At 46.3% G+C, this 16,379-nt stretch overlaps 1 protein-coding gene across 7 annotated transcripts in view; it reads right to left on the bottom strand.

Moving 5' to 3' along the window:
* Positions 1-16,379, bottom strand: part of ADAMTSL3 (ADAMTS like 3) — a 245,472-nt gene that overhangs the window by 26,945 nt on the left and 202,148 nt on the right. For all 7 annotated transcript variants that reach the window (XR_006415544.1, XM_044438722.1, XM_044438720.1 and 4 more), the window contains 5 exons: positions 13,658-14,750; positions 12,024-12,151; positions 11,185-11,313; positions 1,257-1,436; positions 310-429 (listed from right to left, as the gene is read on the bottom strand). Coding sequence is in view for 6 of the 7 variants with exons in the window: in XM_044438722.1 (XP_044294657.1) it covers positions 310-429; positions 1,257-1,436; positions 11,185-11,313; positions 12,024-12,151; positions 13,658-14,750 (1,650 nt within the window). In the remaining variant the exon portion in view is untranslated. The remainder of the gene's footprint in view (positions 1-309; positions 430-1,256; positions 1,437-11,184; positions 11,314-12,023; positions 12,152-13,657; positions 14,751-16,379) is intronic.

The raw sequence follows: 16,379 nt of genomic DNA, 5'->3' as shown, positions 1-16,379 counted from the left end.
TATTTGCTGGCACCATCTGGTTAATTAGTTAAAGATTTTGAATCAAAAGATGCCTAAAGAAGAATTCACGAAATATATTGTCTTTATAGTAATACATAATGAATATCCATTATATATATATGCAGCTTCCTATGAAGCTATTGGTTCAGCATAGGTTTCAGTCAGAACGTGGGAGGTGCATAGCAAAAGCTCCCGGAAAGCTGAGTGCATGCAGATTGCAACATGGGGGGGAGGCAGGCAGGTGCAAGGGACCGCCCCTACCTACTCAAATGGTGCCCTAGCAGCAGGTAAAGATACACTGAGCCATACCTATCCGTAACAGATCCCCAGACACCACACTAACATTGGTGCCAATTCCAGAGGCCATGAGGACACGCTTTCTCCTTCGGTTGCTGGATGATCCGTTGTTAGGCTCTGGAAACCTTTGTCCTGAGAAGAAAGGGGAGAAATTGAAGCTTTGCATGCCAGTTTTTCCCAGGAGTAAATGCTATGGGATATTCTCCCTAACCAGGCAGGCTTATGCTGGAATGCTCTTGAACGGCTCTTTGGATGGTTGCCTGTATTTTTATGCCGGCTTTCATTCCCAGAGCCAAGTGGGCGGAAAGGGCAACGCTGAGCACCGTTATGGTATGTTACCCAGGCTGTTCCCCCAAAACGCCTCAGAGCATGACTTCATGCAAGGCTTGCTCCAGGCCTGCAGGGGCCCTGGGGAGGCCCGTCTGCTCTAGTAGGCAGTGCCAACTGCTTGGCCTCCCTGCTCCGTCTGGCGGCATGAGCGGCGCCAGGGGAGGTAGCACCAGCCCGTCTTCTCAGACGTGGCTGCAGTCCTCACAGCCGCACCATGTGGTTCTCTGCTGTGATGCCACTTTGGGGGGTGGCTTGGGCTGGGAAGGGCAACTACAACCTGCTCACTTTACCAAAAGATGCCCTGTGCTGAAGGGAACGAAAACTGTTGGAACAAGCCTGTTGCTAGGGGCAACCAGCTGCCTGAATCACTGTACACACTTGGCGGCTGTACAGCTCCGCCATGACGAGCAGCCCCTGCCCAACATGTCCACCGCCCCACCACCTCGTTAGGTTGAAATGGTCTCCGAGCAGCTGTGTGAGAGGGCTGAAAATGCAGGAATCCTTTTGCCAGTAGAGGGGAAGCGGTTTCAACGAGGCCTTCGGCACTGGGGCTCAGCAGGCGCCTGGCCAGGCAGAGGGGAGCATGGGGCCTGCCTGTCCAGCAGCTCTAGTCCCGAGGTGGTACTTGCCAGCCAGCCGAAGGACGGTTGTGGCTGCAGCTTGTCCGAGAGCGTTGGTGGCCGTGCACGTGTACGTCCCCGTGTCTTCCCCTGAAACATTCCTCAGGAGTAAGGTGCCATTCGCAACAGCAGAGACATTCCCTGGAAAGCTTTCCTTTTTAAACCATGTGATCACAGGCTGAGGAAGCCCTGGGGATGGGGTAGCAAGGAAGATACAGGAAGGAACTGAATAAATCAATGCCCACATTTGTGAAAAGTGGTTGTGAAATGGGAGGTAGAATATTTAGAATTTAAATGAGCATGATCACACCCTTTTAAGGAATATTAGTCCAATTAATTATCTCCCAAGCTCAGCCTACATGTCTTTTTGAGATGCTGAAGGACATGTAAGACACCTTATGGAGGGACAACACTAAGCCAAGCTAATGTTCATTGTTATAAAGGAAATATCCACACATAATGATGTCTAAAGGACCTTATCCAGCAGGTCCAGGGACTACAACTTGTCCTCAAAGCCCATTTTACAATAAGTGTGCAAGGATACCAAAAAGTGTGCAGGGAGAAAATTAGTGTTGCTTCCCAATTTCCCCAAGTGACAGGAAGCCACAGGGCAATCTTTTACATGTCGTTTGCTTTGGGAAAGAGAACTGATAAAAGGTTCACACCCTTTCTTTTCCTTATTTTATAGATAAAATTGGGATTGGAACATTGGGGAGCAGTTCTTTCATATACACACATTGGAATAAAGCAGTAGGATGCAAGAGTGTAGCACAACTAAGACCACACTGAATTAGTTCACGTTTGCGATCTGCAACATTACCACAAGCAGGGCATTTGTATATTACTCTCTGGAGCCACCAGGTGGTTCACACCTGCTTACAGGCAGGCTGAGACTCACTAGCTCCTGGCTGGGGGTACCGGTGCAATGACCGATAGCTACCACTCTTCAGGTGTTGAGGGAGGTTTTCCGCAGTCATCCTTCCTGCACCTCAGTAGGTGAAATGAGCTGACTGCAAGAGGGCATCCATGCTTTGCCCACTCCCTGGCTCCAGAGCCCTGGCTTGCAAGGCTTGGGAACCCTCCATCCCCTTCCACATACTTCCAGGTACTTGTTCCACTCCCACCTGTCCATCTCTTTGGCCAATTGTGGCCAACCTGTCGAAGGCAGCCACCCCAGCACCTACTGCTCACAACACAAACCAGCTCTATCGTGCAGGACAGGGGAAGCACACACCCTTTACAAAGTATAGCTTGCCCGCTTGACCAGCACACTGTTTCCCACACAGACCATCAACCATCAGCTAATCCCAGGCTGCAGCCTGAAGTGAGAAAGGGTGGGAAGGTGGGTGGGAAGGTGGGTGGGTGCTGTGACTGCAAGTCTCATGGTTTAAATGCCCGGCCCAATGCCACCATCAGTGCAAGATGGGTCCACCTCTCCTCTGCACCTTGCCTTCCATGCATGTGCTGCCCCCGCCTGGATTCTTCACAAAGGGAAGGCAAGCATGTTCCATCCAGCTGGTATCCATTCCCCCAGAAGCCAACAGCAGACATTTGGAGCTTCTCAGTCACAGAATTACTGTTGTTAGTTGCAAAGTCATGCCTGACCCATCACGACTCCAGGGACAACATTCCTTCAGGCTCTTCTGCCTCCACCATCCCTTGGAGTCCATGCAAGCTCACACCCACTGCCCCAGTGACTCCCTCTGGCCACCTCATCCTCTGCCATCCCCTTCTCCTTTTGCCGTCAATTGTTCCCAGCATTAGGCTCTTCTCCAATGGGTTGTTCCTTCTCATTAGGTGGCCAAAGTATTTGAGTGTCTGGCCTTCTCAGTCACAGAATACAGACTTCCAAACAGTTCCTTTGCAACTGATCATATCCAGTGGAATGATTGGAAGCCTCCAAGTTGTGAGGCTTGTAGGCATGCCTATAGAACTGAGCTCTTATTCAATGGGAGATGGGTAGAAAAAGGCACGCAGCTGAAAAATGCAAACTCTAAGCAGACAATGGAAACCTGCAGACAAGACTGTGTACACATTTCTGTGCAACAGCCCCTAGCCCAGCTCACATGGAGTCAGGGTGGAGCTTGGCAGTGAGAAGACGAGAGCCTTGACAAAACTGAGCTTGGCAGTTTTCCCCATTGCTCCACTTGAGGCTTTTTCCATCACTTCCATCAGCTGACCTTTAACTGGAGGCTTCAGGGACCAAACCGGGACCTTCAGTATGCAAAGCGAAAGTCCCTCCCCATAGAACTGCTAATCATTAAGCCAGGTTGTACACTCTTCTCAGGTCATTTGCAAAATTGCTTTTCAGTGATTTCTTCATGATGTGGAATGATCCTTGAGAGAGGAAGTTTAGCATCTCAGTCAGAAGCTTAGCACTTTTCTCTCCACACCTCTGTTTTTCTCCTCAGTGTAATGTAAACCAGACTTAATTTTTGGAGCTAGCTATTTTTATTGAAAATCAATGTGTCCATCAAATAGGAGCAGAAAGAAAAGCACTCTAACAGGGTCACCACCAATTAGGGCTTACTGTTTTCAACTCAGAACTCTATTTTCTGTTTTGCTTTGTTTTTTAAGCTGTAAAGCAAGTGAACAACTTGTTATAAAGAACTAGTAATTTAAGCTGCAGAGAAGTCACTTCTCCCAACTCAGAGAAGACCTCTTGAAATCAGGAAGAGACCTTGTTCCAAGACAGAGTACCCTTTCAGTTCCAGCCCAATAACTTTCAGCCAGAGTTTTGACACTTTCTCATAATATTCGCAGCTAGATTTTTTTCATATGCGCTATATTTGCAAGAGGTACTTTTGAAGACCAACTCATTACACAGAGGTCAAGGGAGCAATGCTTAAAAGGGATAACTTGATGAAATTACCACTTAAGGCTGAAATCAGGCAGGAAGCAACCACAGCAATAACAAAAATATTAGCGCTGTTAATTAAAAGAGTTGCAATCCTGCATGCATAATAAACCCAATGTCTTCAGCATAGTGGTTTTTACAGGCTTTGGATTCCGACATTCTCAGGATGTCCACTGAAGCACCTGGCTTCATTCCTGGTCAATTTTCAAGTTCAGTTCAAAGAGGTGATGCTGACTTTTGAAGACCTCTGTGGCATTGGTCCACCCAGAGCTCCTGATGGATGATTGTTTCCACTCATGCCTTAAGGCAACCCTCCCCACTCTAGTGAGCCCCAGATGTGTTAAAAGGTTATCCCAATAATTCCTACCCAGAGGCCATACTGGCTTGGAACTAGGGGAGTACCATCCAGCACATCTGGAGGGTGCAAATTGGGAGGTGCTACCATCTTCTGGAGACCTTCTTAAGGTGCCAGAGCCCTTGTTGTTGTTGTTGTTGTTACATTGATCTTGCAAAGCAGCTTACAAGGTTCTCCTTCTCTCCATTCTGTCCTCACAACAACAACCCTATGAGGTAGACTAGCCTGCAAATCCATGACTAGTGCAAAGTCACCATATTAGCTCCAGGACTGAGTGGGGATTCAAACCCGGATCTCCTGAAACCCCATCTTAGCTACTGCACCATGCTGTAAAAGATAATGTTCTCTAAACACAAAATACCATAGTTTCACTTAAAGTCACTCCTAATTGGGCAAAACAAATTATTCCATAAAATTCTAGGATATTTTGGGATAGGGAATACTTTAATGGAAAGTACTATGCTAACAATTTTTCATACACAACCTTTTAAGGTTGAGGAAATTTGTTTTTAAGCATAAGTATATGGACTTCCTGCAGTGCACATGTTGGAAAGAAATAGAAACATCTCTTCATCTACATGTAGGCTGTGTTGTTGTACTATATATCAGCCTTTTTTAAGGTAGATTTTTCTCCTGTGTAGGACTACATGAAACTGCATGGTTGAATCCTATTGCATATATAACTGAGCTCACATTGAGTAGACATACATGGAATTGGGGCTAAAGAGTATTGCTAAGAGTACTGCTAAGATCAATGATAAACTCTTCAATCATAAAAACTTAGGACTGAGGCATTTTAATGCACTGTGCATTTAGAAACATAGAAACAGAGCGAGTCAGAAGGGGCCTACTGGGCCATCTAGTCTGACCCCTGGCTCCAACCGGCTCTGCTCATGACCACCACGTGCATGTCTACCTTTCTTGGAACACCCTCACTGATGGGGCCTCAACCACCTCCCGTGGAAGCCCATTCCATACCCTCGGAGTCCTAACTGTCAGGAAGTGCTTCCTGGCATATAAATTGAACCTTGGTTCCTGATCTTTGCTCTGTTGGAGCGCATCCTGCCTTCCTCTGCAGGGGAGAACAGGTCTCTACCGATCTCCATGTGACATCCCCTCACATACTTGTATGTCGCCAACATATCCCCTCTGAGTCTCCTCTTCAGCCTGCTGAAGAGACCCAGTTCCCTCAGTCTCGCCTCATACCCCATCCCCTGCAAACCGGCCACCAACCTTGTGGCCCTACGCTGCACTGACTCTAACCTGGCTATAACCTTCCTGTAATGAGGGGCCCAAAACTGAGCACAATACTCTCGTTGCGGGCACACCAGAGTCGTGTAGAGTGGTAGTAATACCTCTCTCGATCTAGAAGCCACACTTCTGGCTATGCGACCAAAGGTGGCATTCACCGTCTTGACCACCGCATCACACTGCTGACTCAACTTACTATATTCCACAAACTCTCTTGTAAATATATCTGTGCATGTCTAGCCTTTCTCGGAACACCCTCACTGATGGGGCCTCAACGACCTCTCGTGGAAGCCCATTCCACACCCTCGGGGTCCTGACTGTCAGGAAGTGCTTCCTGGCATCCAGATGGAACCTTGGCTCCCTGAGCTTTGCTCCACTGGAGCGCGTCCTGCCTTCCTCTGCAGGGGAGAACAGGTCTCTACCCACCTCCGTGTGACACCCCCTCACATACCTGTATGTCGCCAACATATCCCCTCTAAGTCTCCTCTTCCCCAGGCTGAAAAGACCCAGTTCCCTCAGTCTCGCCTCATATGGCATCCCCTGCAAACCGGCCACCAACCTTGTGGCCCTACGCTGCACTGACTCCAACCTGGCTATAGCCTTCCACAACTCCAGTTGTGGGAGCACCAGAGTCATTTATTATTTATTTATATAATAGTAATAATAATAATTTATTAATTTCATTTGTATACCATCTCACAGCCAAAGTGATCTGGGCGGTATATCATGTAAGCTAGGAACTGGGTTCACTTTGCTTTCAGGGGACCGCTGAGTGCCCGTGTCCTGCTCTTTGGGGAAGGCACTGCCTAGCGCTTCTGCTTCTGCTCTTAGGACACGTGGTAACGGGTAAGAGTACAAAAAGCAGCAGCACACTGGATGCGTGGTTGCCACAACCACACAAGGCACAACCAAACGAAAAATAAACAACGAACTTGGCTGTACAGAAAATGATCTCAACAGATCGTGCTCTAAAAATAGGAAAAATGGAAAATGAGATTTGGGAACATTTCAGGAAATGTCAGAACTTGAAAAATTTAGAAACATAATAAAATGTCCCATGCAAAATTTGATATTAATACATTTTTTCTTTTTTTACCAGTAGGTGGCGAAGAACACCCATAACAATAGAAGTGTCTTAATTTCTAGTAATTATTTCAGTGTTAGTTTCACTGGTGTTTCACTCTCTGCTGTCAATGAAAATCTAGGCTCCCTGAAGTTTGGATGTTTGCTTGCTTTTTAAAAAAGCAGTGTGATCCACCAGGAAAACAGGAGGGTTTGACTGCATTCATAGTAAGCATGTTGACTGAAAAGCTACCAGCCATGAGGATACAGAGCAAGACGAAGATGCTCTCCCCCCTGCCAGGCTGAGTTCCAGTTCAGAGCAGCTCTCAGAGGCTGTATCTGAGTGGTGGACAAAGCCAAAACAAAGACGCATGGGGATAAAGCATACCAGCATATTGACACTTAAGGCTTTTGTCTGTAACGTAGCTTTGGAGATGCATTTCAGCCTTTCGGAATAGGGGCAAGCTGCATAAAAGCCAGGAAACTGCCAAAAGATTAGTGCTTGCTGGTAAGGAGCTGGAGTGGGGAAGGGATATAGTTCTGTGGGGACCACCAAAGGGCAGATTTTGCCCTGAGTTTGCAGATAAGAAGGTGAATGCCACCCCTGCATGTACAGCCAGAGGCGTGGCTGCCAGATCAAGAGAGGTGGCATTCAGGAAACTCTGGGGCTGGGAGCCCATGACAGGCTCTAATAGCTTGCCTAAAAATAGGACACTGGAGACCAGTTGGTACTTATCCACTATAGTGGGATGCAGGGAGAGCTTTTTCAGTGCGGGTCTCATCACTGCCATCTTTCAATACATTCCAACTACAGTAAGGCTCAAGGCACCTTGCACATGCATACAATTAAACATGCATACAATTAAAATATTACAGTACACAGAAGTTATACATATAATTAAATAAGATAGATTATTAAAACTATCTAAAACACGCCAGGGCTAAAACGAAAATTTGACGTAGCAGGGTTTCTTGCTAGTAGACCATGGCTGAAGAGACTGTGGCATTCCAGATGTTGCTAAGCTCCAGTCGCCATCAGCCCCAGATAGCCTGATGAATGGAATGGGGACAGGAGTTCCTGTTCCTCAGCATCAGGAGGGCTACAGGTCCTGAAGCTCCAGTGGAAGAAGTTAGCAAATGGTACTGAAAATGAACAGCACCTAGAATGCTGGATTACATTCTTTCCCATGCGAATTTCCTTTTGTTTTTTCTTGTTTCCAGCTGTATTTTTCAAAATTATTATTACTTAAGGAATCACCTTCCAAAGTGGCCAAATGAGGTGTGAGTGGATCTGATTGCCCTAACTGTAAATGCATGATGGATTTCACAAAACAGCAAGTGGGGAAAGGGTGGACAGTCAGATTGGACCTGCATGATGCCGTTCCTCCCAAACATCTCACAAGGCAAAAATCCTGAGAGACAGCATTTCCCCCAGGCATTTCTCCCTTGTATTTCCTTGTACCTATCTAAAAATAAGCCCTCGAAGATCCCACACTGGAACCAGCTTGGTCAACTTCTGTGATGTGTGAAATTCCAGGCCAGTTTGGTTAAAGGCGAGCACTGATAATCTCGTAGCAAAGGAACCTGGATTTTGCTTCTGCAGTTGTCAAAAATAAAATGAGGCAACACACTGCAAACAAATAGAGAAGGGAGATGGGAGGAGGGTCTACTGCCGGCCAGTTGTAATAGACCCAGTCCCCCAAATAGCAGATGCAGCTATTAAAAGATTCCGGAGCAGCAAGTCCTTTGTGCCAATAGCGAAGTGACACTAAGGTTGCAAAAGCTAGCGATATTCAACACGAGCTGTGTGACTAAGGCAGGTTGCCGCTCCACATGCCGTTGCCAAAGTACAGCTGGAAAACATGACTTCACCAGAGCCGTGCCCTTGGTACGGACAGAGAACAACTGAGCCACATGTCCCAATATCCGTCGGTCTGGCGCCACTATTTTCAAAAGCTATTTGTAGAACTATTAGCATCCATATATTTCTGACATTATTTTTGGTCTTTGAGATGTAGTAGACTGAGTTTTTTTCTTTCTTTCTTTTTTGGTAGCAACGTAAGGAAAAATACAAATTCCCCTCCCGAAAGTAATAAAAATGGAAACGGCACTGCCGGCTCGTTTCAACAATTTATTTTCAATCACTCGGAGTTCCGATCCTTTCCAAGTATGAGTAAGAAATGGGTTTGTACACACACAAGCTGATTTTGATTAAGCGTGACACACAACACTGACCTCTGCCAGCGGCTGGCAAACATACACACTTGGGGAAGGAATATGGTGTTTGGAGTCCAGGGGAGATTGGCTAAGTTCTCCTCTGTGTCCCCAGGGCTGGATCTGACTTCCAAAGTCTATTCCCACCATGCTTAAATCACTTCCTGGAGACTGGGCAGCATTAGCCATTTTCGTGTTTCTCACACACAAACTCTGTCTCTTGCCCCCGGTGGACAATTCAGTGGAGTCCTGCTGGGTTAAGGGCCCAGCCACACAGGTTTCGTGCAGGCTCTTCACAGTCTCGGAGCGGGTGGACTGCACCCTGTAGGCTCTGCCTTCCAAGTAAGTCTAAGTTAGATTTCAACAAAGCCTTTCCACTGAGCTGCCTCAGGCACGCCCTCTCTCTCCTCAGGCCTGGAGTGGTGGCTGCTGCCCTCAAACATTTCCTGGTTCTTCCCAGAAAGACCTACTCAGGTCAAACTGAGTCCTTCTTTCATATTATTACACACACAATGGAACATGAGAGTGCCAGGCACACCCCATCCCCAGCTGGAGCATACGGCATGCGGAACAAGGCCTGTGTACATATTCCAAGGGCATATTTGCATGGGCTGTAAGTCATCAAGAACAGGGATAGATGGACTGTCGCTCTGGCTGCTTGGTCCCATGCCCACTGCTTCCATATGGGCTGGTGGAAGTTAGCCTTACAGAATCCTTTCAGTGGCTCAAAATCACTAGTCCACGTGTTCATAACTCCAAGAGGTGTGCTGCCCCCTAGAGGTGTGTTCTAGAGGCCTTCCACCTACAAGCAGCTCCTGTGAGCTACCTGGAAAGCAATTCCAAGAGTCCACGAGATTCTGGAAGTGGCCTCTGATAAGCAGTGGCAGTCCCAAAAAGTGTGCACGATCCTCTTGGACTTGCTTGTAACAGCCAAGGGAGCAAGAATGAACCATGGGACCACACTTTTCATTAAATAAAGTCTATCTTCAAAAGACCATTCTTAAGCTTGGTATCTTTGCCACACTTCAAGAAGTAGAATCCAAGGTGAAGTTTATACACCTTCATAATGTATACCACACATTTCATTAAAAAAAAAGGCCAAAGTGGGAACAAAATGCAAACAGACAAAGCAAAAACTTTAAGCAAGATTGAAACAACATAAATGCAGTTGTAATTTTAAAAAGATTTTGCAGAAGCTCCTACTGCACTTTCCTCCTATGAAAAAGAAAGTTTTTCATTGCCTTTCAGAAAAACAGGTGGTAGGATTCCATATGGGTTTCTGGAAGGAGAGAATTCTATGATTCCTAAGTCTTGACAGAAAGGGATCAGTTCCTGGAGATGAACAGTTTGACCTCTTTGCAAGATGAAATCTGGATCATGGCCACACCTACAGGTCATTTTCCCACTTTGAGAGGGAGATAAGAATTGTGTTATTTCCTGCTATGGGACAATGAAAAACCCCTTGTTTAGGGACATGAAACCTGCTCTCGATTTCTGAATTCAGAAGGACAAAGAAAGTTCCCAAGGAATCCTCCCCATTTGCCCCCCCCTCCACACACACACCCCACCCATCATAAACGGGCATTTTGCTAAACAACTTGAAGGAGCACAGTTTCTGCTCACAGCCTGCCTCACTCTGGAGAGGTGCTGCACTGGCAGATCACAGATCCTGTGGCCTGGCATTTCATACGCCCAACCCCCTCACTGAAGCCACATCCCACTGGCAACAAGAGGCAAGCGCATTGTGCGCCTGGGATTTCTGGCAGTCCTCAGTGCCAAGGCCACTCGTCCACTGAGCAAGGAGAAAGGATTGCAGCCAAGCTGCTGAACTGCTGAGAAGCGGAGCTGCTGGCTGTGAAGCCCACATTCTAAGATCCTCTGCAGCTCTGGGGCCATTAAACATTGTGGCTGGCCGCAGATGGCCTCCTGGAAGAGCTCTCGGAAGCCACACGCCTCTCCCCCCCTGCCTCTGTCTGTGTGTGCATAGCGGGGGTGAAAGGAAGCGGGGAGACGCAGGGTGCAGATGGGCAACACGCATAAGAAAAATACACGCTCTCAGATTAATGTCCTGTGGCCTTTACCACTCGCTTATTTCCCCTCTTGTCTTGAAAATGTTCTCCAAGACTTAAGAGGAGCTTTTCAGCAGAGTGCTGCAAGGGGGCTGGGAGCGGTGGTGTTCTTGGGATTTTTCTGCTTACCTTTCACTGGGCATCCCAGCAGGATGTTTGCTCCCCTTCTTGCCAGGATTGTCCCTCCAACCGGCACAGAAAGGTTCCAAAGCTTGGCATCTGAGGTGTTGCTTATGGAGGAAAGTATAGTAGGAGCTTCTGCAAAGAAAGGACAGGAGAAATTGATAACTCTGGATAGGCAGCTTCTGTCACTCTCCATGGTGACCAAGCAACAGAATGTCGGCATGAGACAATGCAGAGAAATGAGCGGGGCTACAGCTAGCAGGAGGTGCCCATGTCCTCGTTCGCTCGGCCTCTTCTTCCTCCTTTAAGGCAAGCTCCTTTCCTCACCAGATACTTCTCCCAGCAACTACCAGTCACTGCTATTTGGGGAGCTGAATTTGCACTCACATTGTTTACATCTCAGTTATGGTGGTTTGGTGAATTCAGCCTTAGTTCCACTCTACCTGGCAATATGCTGCATACTTCATTGGATGCTGTAAGATTATCCATGATCTGATCCAAGGGTCTGCAATCCATTCACAGCTGCCAAATTTTGAAGTGCCATGTAATTACACAATTCTAATCCTTGAACAGAGGATCCCACACCACTGATTTGACTATATATCTCAGGTTGCGTAATAAGTAAGCAATACTTAGAGACCATTAAGGGAAAAACTGACTGATGTGGGTACATGTATGTTTGTGTGTTTATCCACTGCAAAGCAGATATTAATTTGTGCAAGATGCTCATAGTGTTATAATTACTCCCTCCTCAATTTCCTTTTAATTTCCCACTTGAAAGAGAAAAGAAAGGGAGAAGTTGTTTGTGATGAAGGAAGTTGCAAAATAACAGCATTAAACACCACCTGCATAAAACAGCATCGATGTTTCCATGTCGGAACCAAAGTCATTCTCCACGATGCAATGGTACACACCCATTTCTTTCCTGGTTAGGTTCAAAATATGGATTTTGCCACTGTCTTCCAAAACCACTCTGTGGAATGTGTGCAAAACAAACCTGGTTTAGCCAGGAAGAAGCAAAACATTGTTCCAACACTCCCAGAGAAAACAGGAAGGGATCTTCCACCTAAGCTCAACAACATCAGCACAGTTAAGCTCATCTAAAGAGCATTTACTCAAACTTTCTGGGACAAGCTAGTGCAGCCACGTGTGGTAGTTTTATGTAGCTTCATGTAAGCACACACGCGTGGCCCCCACTTCAGATCAGGACCATGGCACTCTTGGAGGTAACCAACCTCTTCTCCACTCATCTCCCCCTTAAATTCCACATATTCCATAGGGCACAAGTTAAAAGAAGAGGGGAGAGGGAAAGTGCCATGGATTTCATAGCGTTAATATGCATGAACAGCCAGCCCATCACTTAGTCTGCCCCTCGTTATCTATGAACTTGCCGGTGCACATAAGGTCCAACCAGAAGGAATGCGACTGACATGACTTCTCTTTGAAAGACTGCCAGAGGTCACCCCTTTGTGTTGAGCCGTCCCTGTCACAAAGCCGGAAAGGCTGTTTGGTCCAAGTCCATGTCCATGTTGAATGAAGGAAACTCCATGAGGAAGAGCAAAGGAAGCTGCCCACTGTCAGCTTCTGGGCGGAAGACTGGATGAGGCATGCAGCTCCTCTGGCCACAGCCGTCCACACTAGAGTGAGATGTTCTGTATTTCATTTAAATTATAGTTACTTCTCAGCCGGCATCTATAATATAAGCCCAGGCAAATTTTATGAAAACTGTCCCCTTTCGTTCTGTTTTCGGGTGATGCATGTTTCTCTTTTGGCCATTCAGTAGTGGCCATCCTAGGCTAGGATTGGTCTACCATTTCAGATACTTCGCCTTGCCACATGTCCTGATATGTTTTAAAACAGAACAGGAGGGAAAGCAGAGAGATGTAATTGGTTGGATGCAGAATCTGCTTCCCACAAAAGCAAGGGACCTTTGTGGATTGCCCCCTGCCCCAGTTCGCCCCTTTCAGCACAGTCTCTCGACTATTTTCAGGGGATCCGACGGGCAGCCAAGGGAGGGAGGGGAGTCCCCTTCCATCAGCTCAGCTGATCCCGCGTGGTGCTAGACTCAGTGGAATATTTGTCAATGTTACTATGAAGATAAGCTCATTTCTTTTAATCCGTGATGCCAAAATTGGGTTGTGGTCAAATGAAACGTAGATTGTAGCAGTAGGGCTTAACCTGTCCTTCAAAGACAGACAGTCAGACAGAGAAAACAGAGAGAGATTTATGGAAACAGAAAGGAGAGATAAAAGAAAAAGATCAAGAGGCTGATGAATAAGTATGGAAGGCAATGAAAAATGGGCTGCTTGCACATTGCTATTCATTTAAAAGTCCTTTATGTCTAAAATCATAATGCTAATTCTGTAACTAGGCAAATAAAGGGATTTTCATGTACAATTTGACCATAAATATTTGACAGGACTATGACATGACTCATTCAGAAAAACACAGAAGAGAAAGAAGATTTCATTTTACTTACTTCTCAGAGGACTTTAACTCCATTCCATCTTTTGTCCAAGTATATTTAGGACTGCTAACCCCAACAGTTTCACAAAGCAAATTTATAATGCAGACATCCTTTGTTAAGAAAAGTGTACTTCCAACTCGTACAGTCACTGTTTTGTTAGAATAAACCTGTGGCCCTTCTTTTTGCCTTATGATCACTGGACCCTTCTGACTTATCACTGCATTGCCTTGGGGTTTTGTGCTAAGATTATCAGAGAGGTCTGGAGACTTGCCAGGTTTCCTAGAAGGTAGCTTTTCATCTTCTGCCTCCTTCAGTTTTTCTGAAGCTGACTGTGCAGGCTTGGATAACTCCGCAATCAGCTGATAGACGAGCTGAGAGGCCAATTCATCATCGACTTCTCCAGCTTCAACAAGATGGCTCAGATTCTTGATTAGTTCCTCAAAATGAATTGTATCCATACTGTAAGCACCAGGCAGAACAACTGCTTCAAGGTGCTTATTTGTGAATTTGCGAGAGCCATATTCTGCAGCTGAATTTCTCATCTGGGTTTCTAGATGTCGCAAAAAAGGCTGGTCGTTCACTTGCCCATCACCAAGATACTGCTCTGCCTTCCTGCTCCACAGTTTCCACATCAGGCTCACCTTATGCCACTTTGCCCCCAAACTGTTGGCCTCGTTGTGTTCGGAGCTGCCACTTGCCCCCATGTGCTTCTGGAAAGTGGGTGGTTCAATCAGCCGGTTGTCTGTGCCAATGAGCTTCAGAACAAAGGTCTCCTGAGCCGAGCCAGCAACGCACTTGTACACACCTATGTCAGAAGTCTCAAGGCTATTCAGCTTGAGCGATCCCGATTTTGTGACTCCAAGACGCTTAGAGATTTGGAGGCGCTGCCCATCTTTCTCCCATTGGATCAGAGACTTTTGGAACCTCCGGACTGGGCATTTGATGACAACAGATGTTTTTGGAAGTAGATAAGCTCGGCTCCCAATAGTAAAATTAATGCGTTTCTCTTGCCTTGTCTGTATATACACTCTGTGGATACTGAGAATCTGCGGTCCAGGGGAAGCATGCTTTCCAAAAGGTTTAGGCTTCATTTCTTGCTTGACCTCTGAAACGAGGAAATCATACTGAAAAAATGAACACATGGGCTACTGCTTCATTTCCTATCACCTGTTTTAATTTTCTTTAAGAGCTGGAAACAACATTTACCCTGATGTGCTTCACATCAGTGTTTGTCTTGACAAGTTCTGGGCTTGGCACACCAACATCCCAAAAGTCTCAGTGATCACAAGGGGAATCAGATCTTAGCTCAAAGGGAGACTTGCATTGGAAGGCCTTAAATCATCTTATTCACCTCGGACTGAAAACATAGTAACCTAGAAATAGCTAGAATAATTTATTTATTTATTTATTTATTTCCCTGATAGATTAGCTTTTTTATCTGACCGAGGTGTTTTTCTTAAGCAGCATATTCTAACACAAGATCCCCAATCTGCATTCTAAAGTGAGAGTATCACTATTTTCACCTAGTGTAAAGAGAGGGGTGCCTTTGTGACACCAGCCGCTATCACATCTATCCTTAATCTCATCTCAGACCTATTTGTATGACTAGCAACCAACACCACTCCTACAAAGACCACCATTCTTAACAGACTTGGCAATACAGCTCCAAGAGTGAATGCGGGCATGTAGAGATGGGTAACCATCAGTACGGCTATTAACCAGAAACACACATGGAGGAGTGTTCAGGAGCTGAGGAACTTGAGAAAAAATTGAGCACCCAAGTAGCACAGAGACAGAGGAACAGGCAGCAAGGCATATAAAGCTGGGCAAAGTCAGCTGGGAAAGAAAGTTGGAGCTCACTTTTGTTTACCTCCTAATCTGGAACCTTAAATGCAGGGGAAAGGGAAGATGCTTTCTGGCCCAGGTGATCTCATGCCCCTCTTTCATGCTGCCCACAACGTGCCACGTCCCTTTCAGGTTAGTTAGTGATGCAGTCCTGACTGTTAGGCAGCCTAATTGAAGGAATGCCCACCACTCTAAGTCTCTGCCCTTGTGAGTCTGGGGATACGGAAACATCACTGAATAAACACTGTACCACATTTTATCAATGGCTAAAGCAAAACTGACTTGGCCAGGTGTGGCATCCTATCCTTTCCATTCAGGATACGTCTGTTATGTCTAGAAGGGTATAATATAAACATCACCCAGAAGGTGGTTGTTATTCTGTGCTCTCAAGTTGTCTCCAACTTATGACAACCTTATAAATGAAAGCCCTCCAAAAGGCCCGTCCTTCACAGCCCGGCTCAGCTCTTGTAAACTTAACACTGCGGCGTCCTTTATGGGATCAATCCACAGCGGACCTTCCTCTTCTGCCTTCAACTTCCCCTGGCTTGATTGCCTTCTCCAGTAAGTCATGCTTCCTCATGATATATCCAAAGTACAGCAGCCTTAGTTTCATCATTTTTGCTTCTGGGGAAAGTTATGGCTTGCTCTAGCAGAACCCACTTGTTCATCTTCCCGTTGGCCCAAGGCATTTGTAAAGCTCCCCTCCAGCACCATGAAGAAATGCATCCCTTCTTCCTATCAGCTTTCTTCACTGCCCTCTTTCACACCCATGCATAGTCCTTGGGAATGCAATCATGTGGGTGACAACTTAGAAGATTGCCATGTTTTTATATACTGTTTTAAAATCACATCTAAACTGTTTGCAAATGCTGATCCGCCATTCTGCTCA

Source organism: Varanus komodoensis, unplaced genomic scaffold (genome assembly GCF_004798865.1).
Source record: "Varanus komodoensis strain SLA01 unplaced genomic scaffold, ASM479886v1 scaffold33, whole genome shotgun sequence".
NCBI classification, from domain to species: Eukaryota; Metazoa; Chordata; class Lepidosauria; order Squamata; family Varanidae; genus Varanus; species Varanus komodoensis.
Note: the sequence above shows the minus strand (reverse complement) of the source record. Positions and strands in the feature narration are given on the sequence as shown.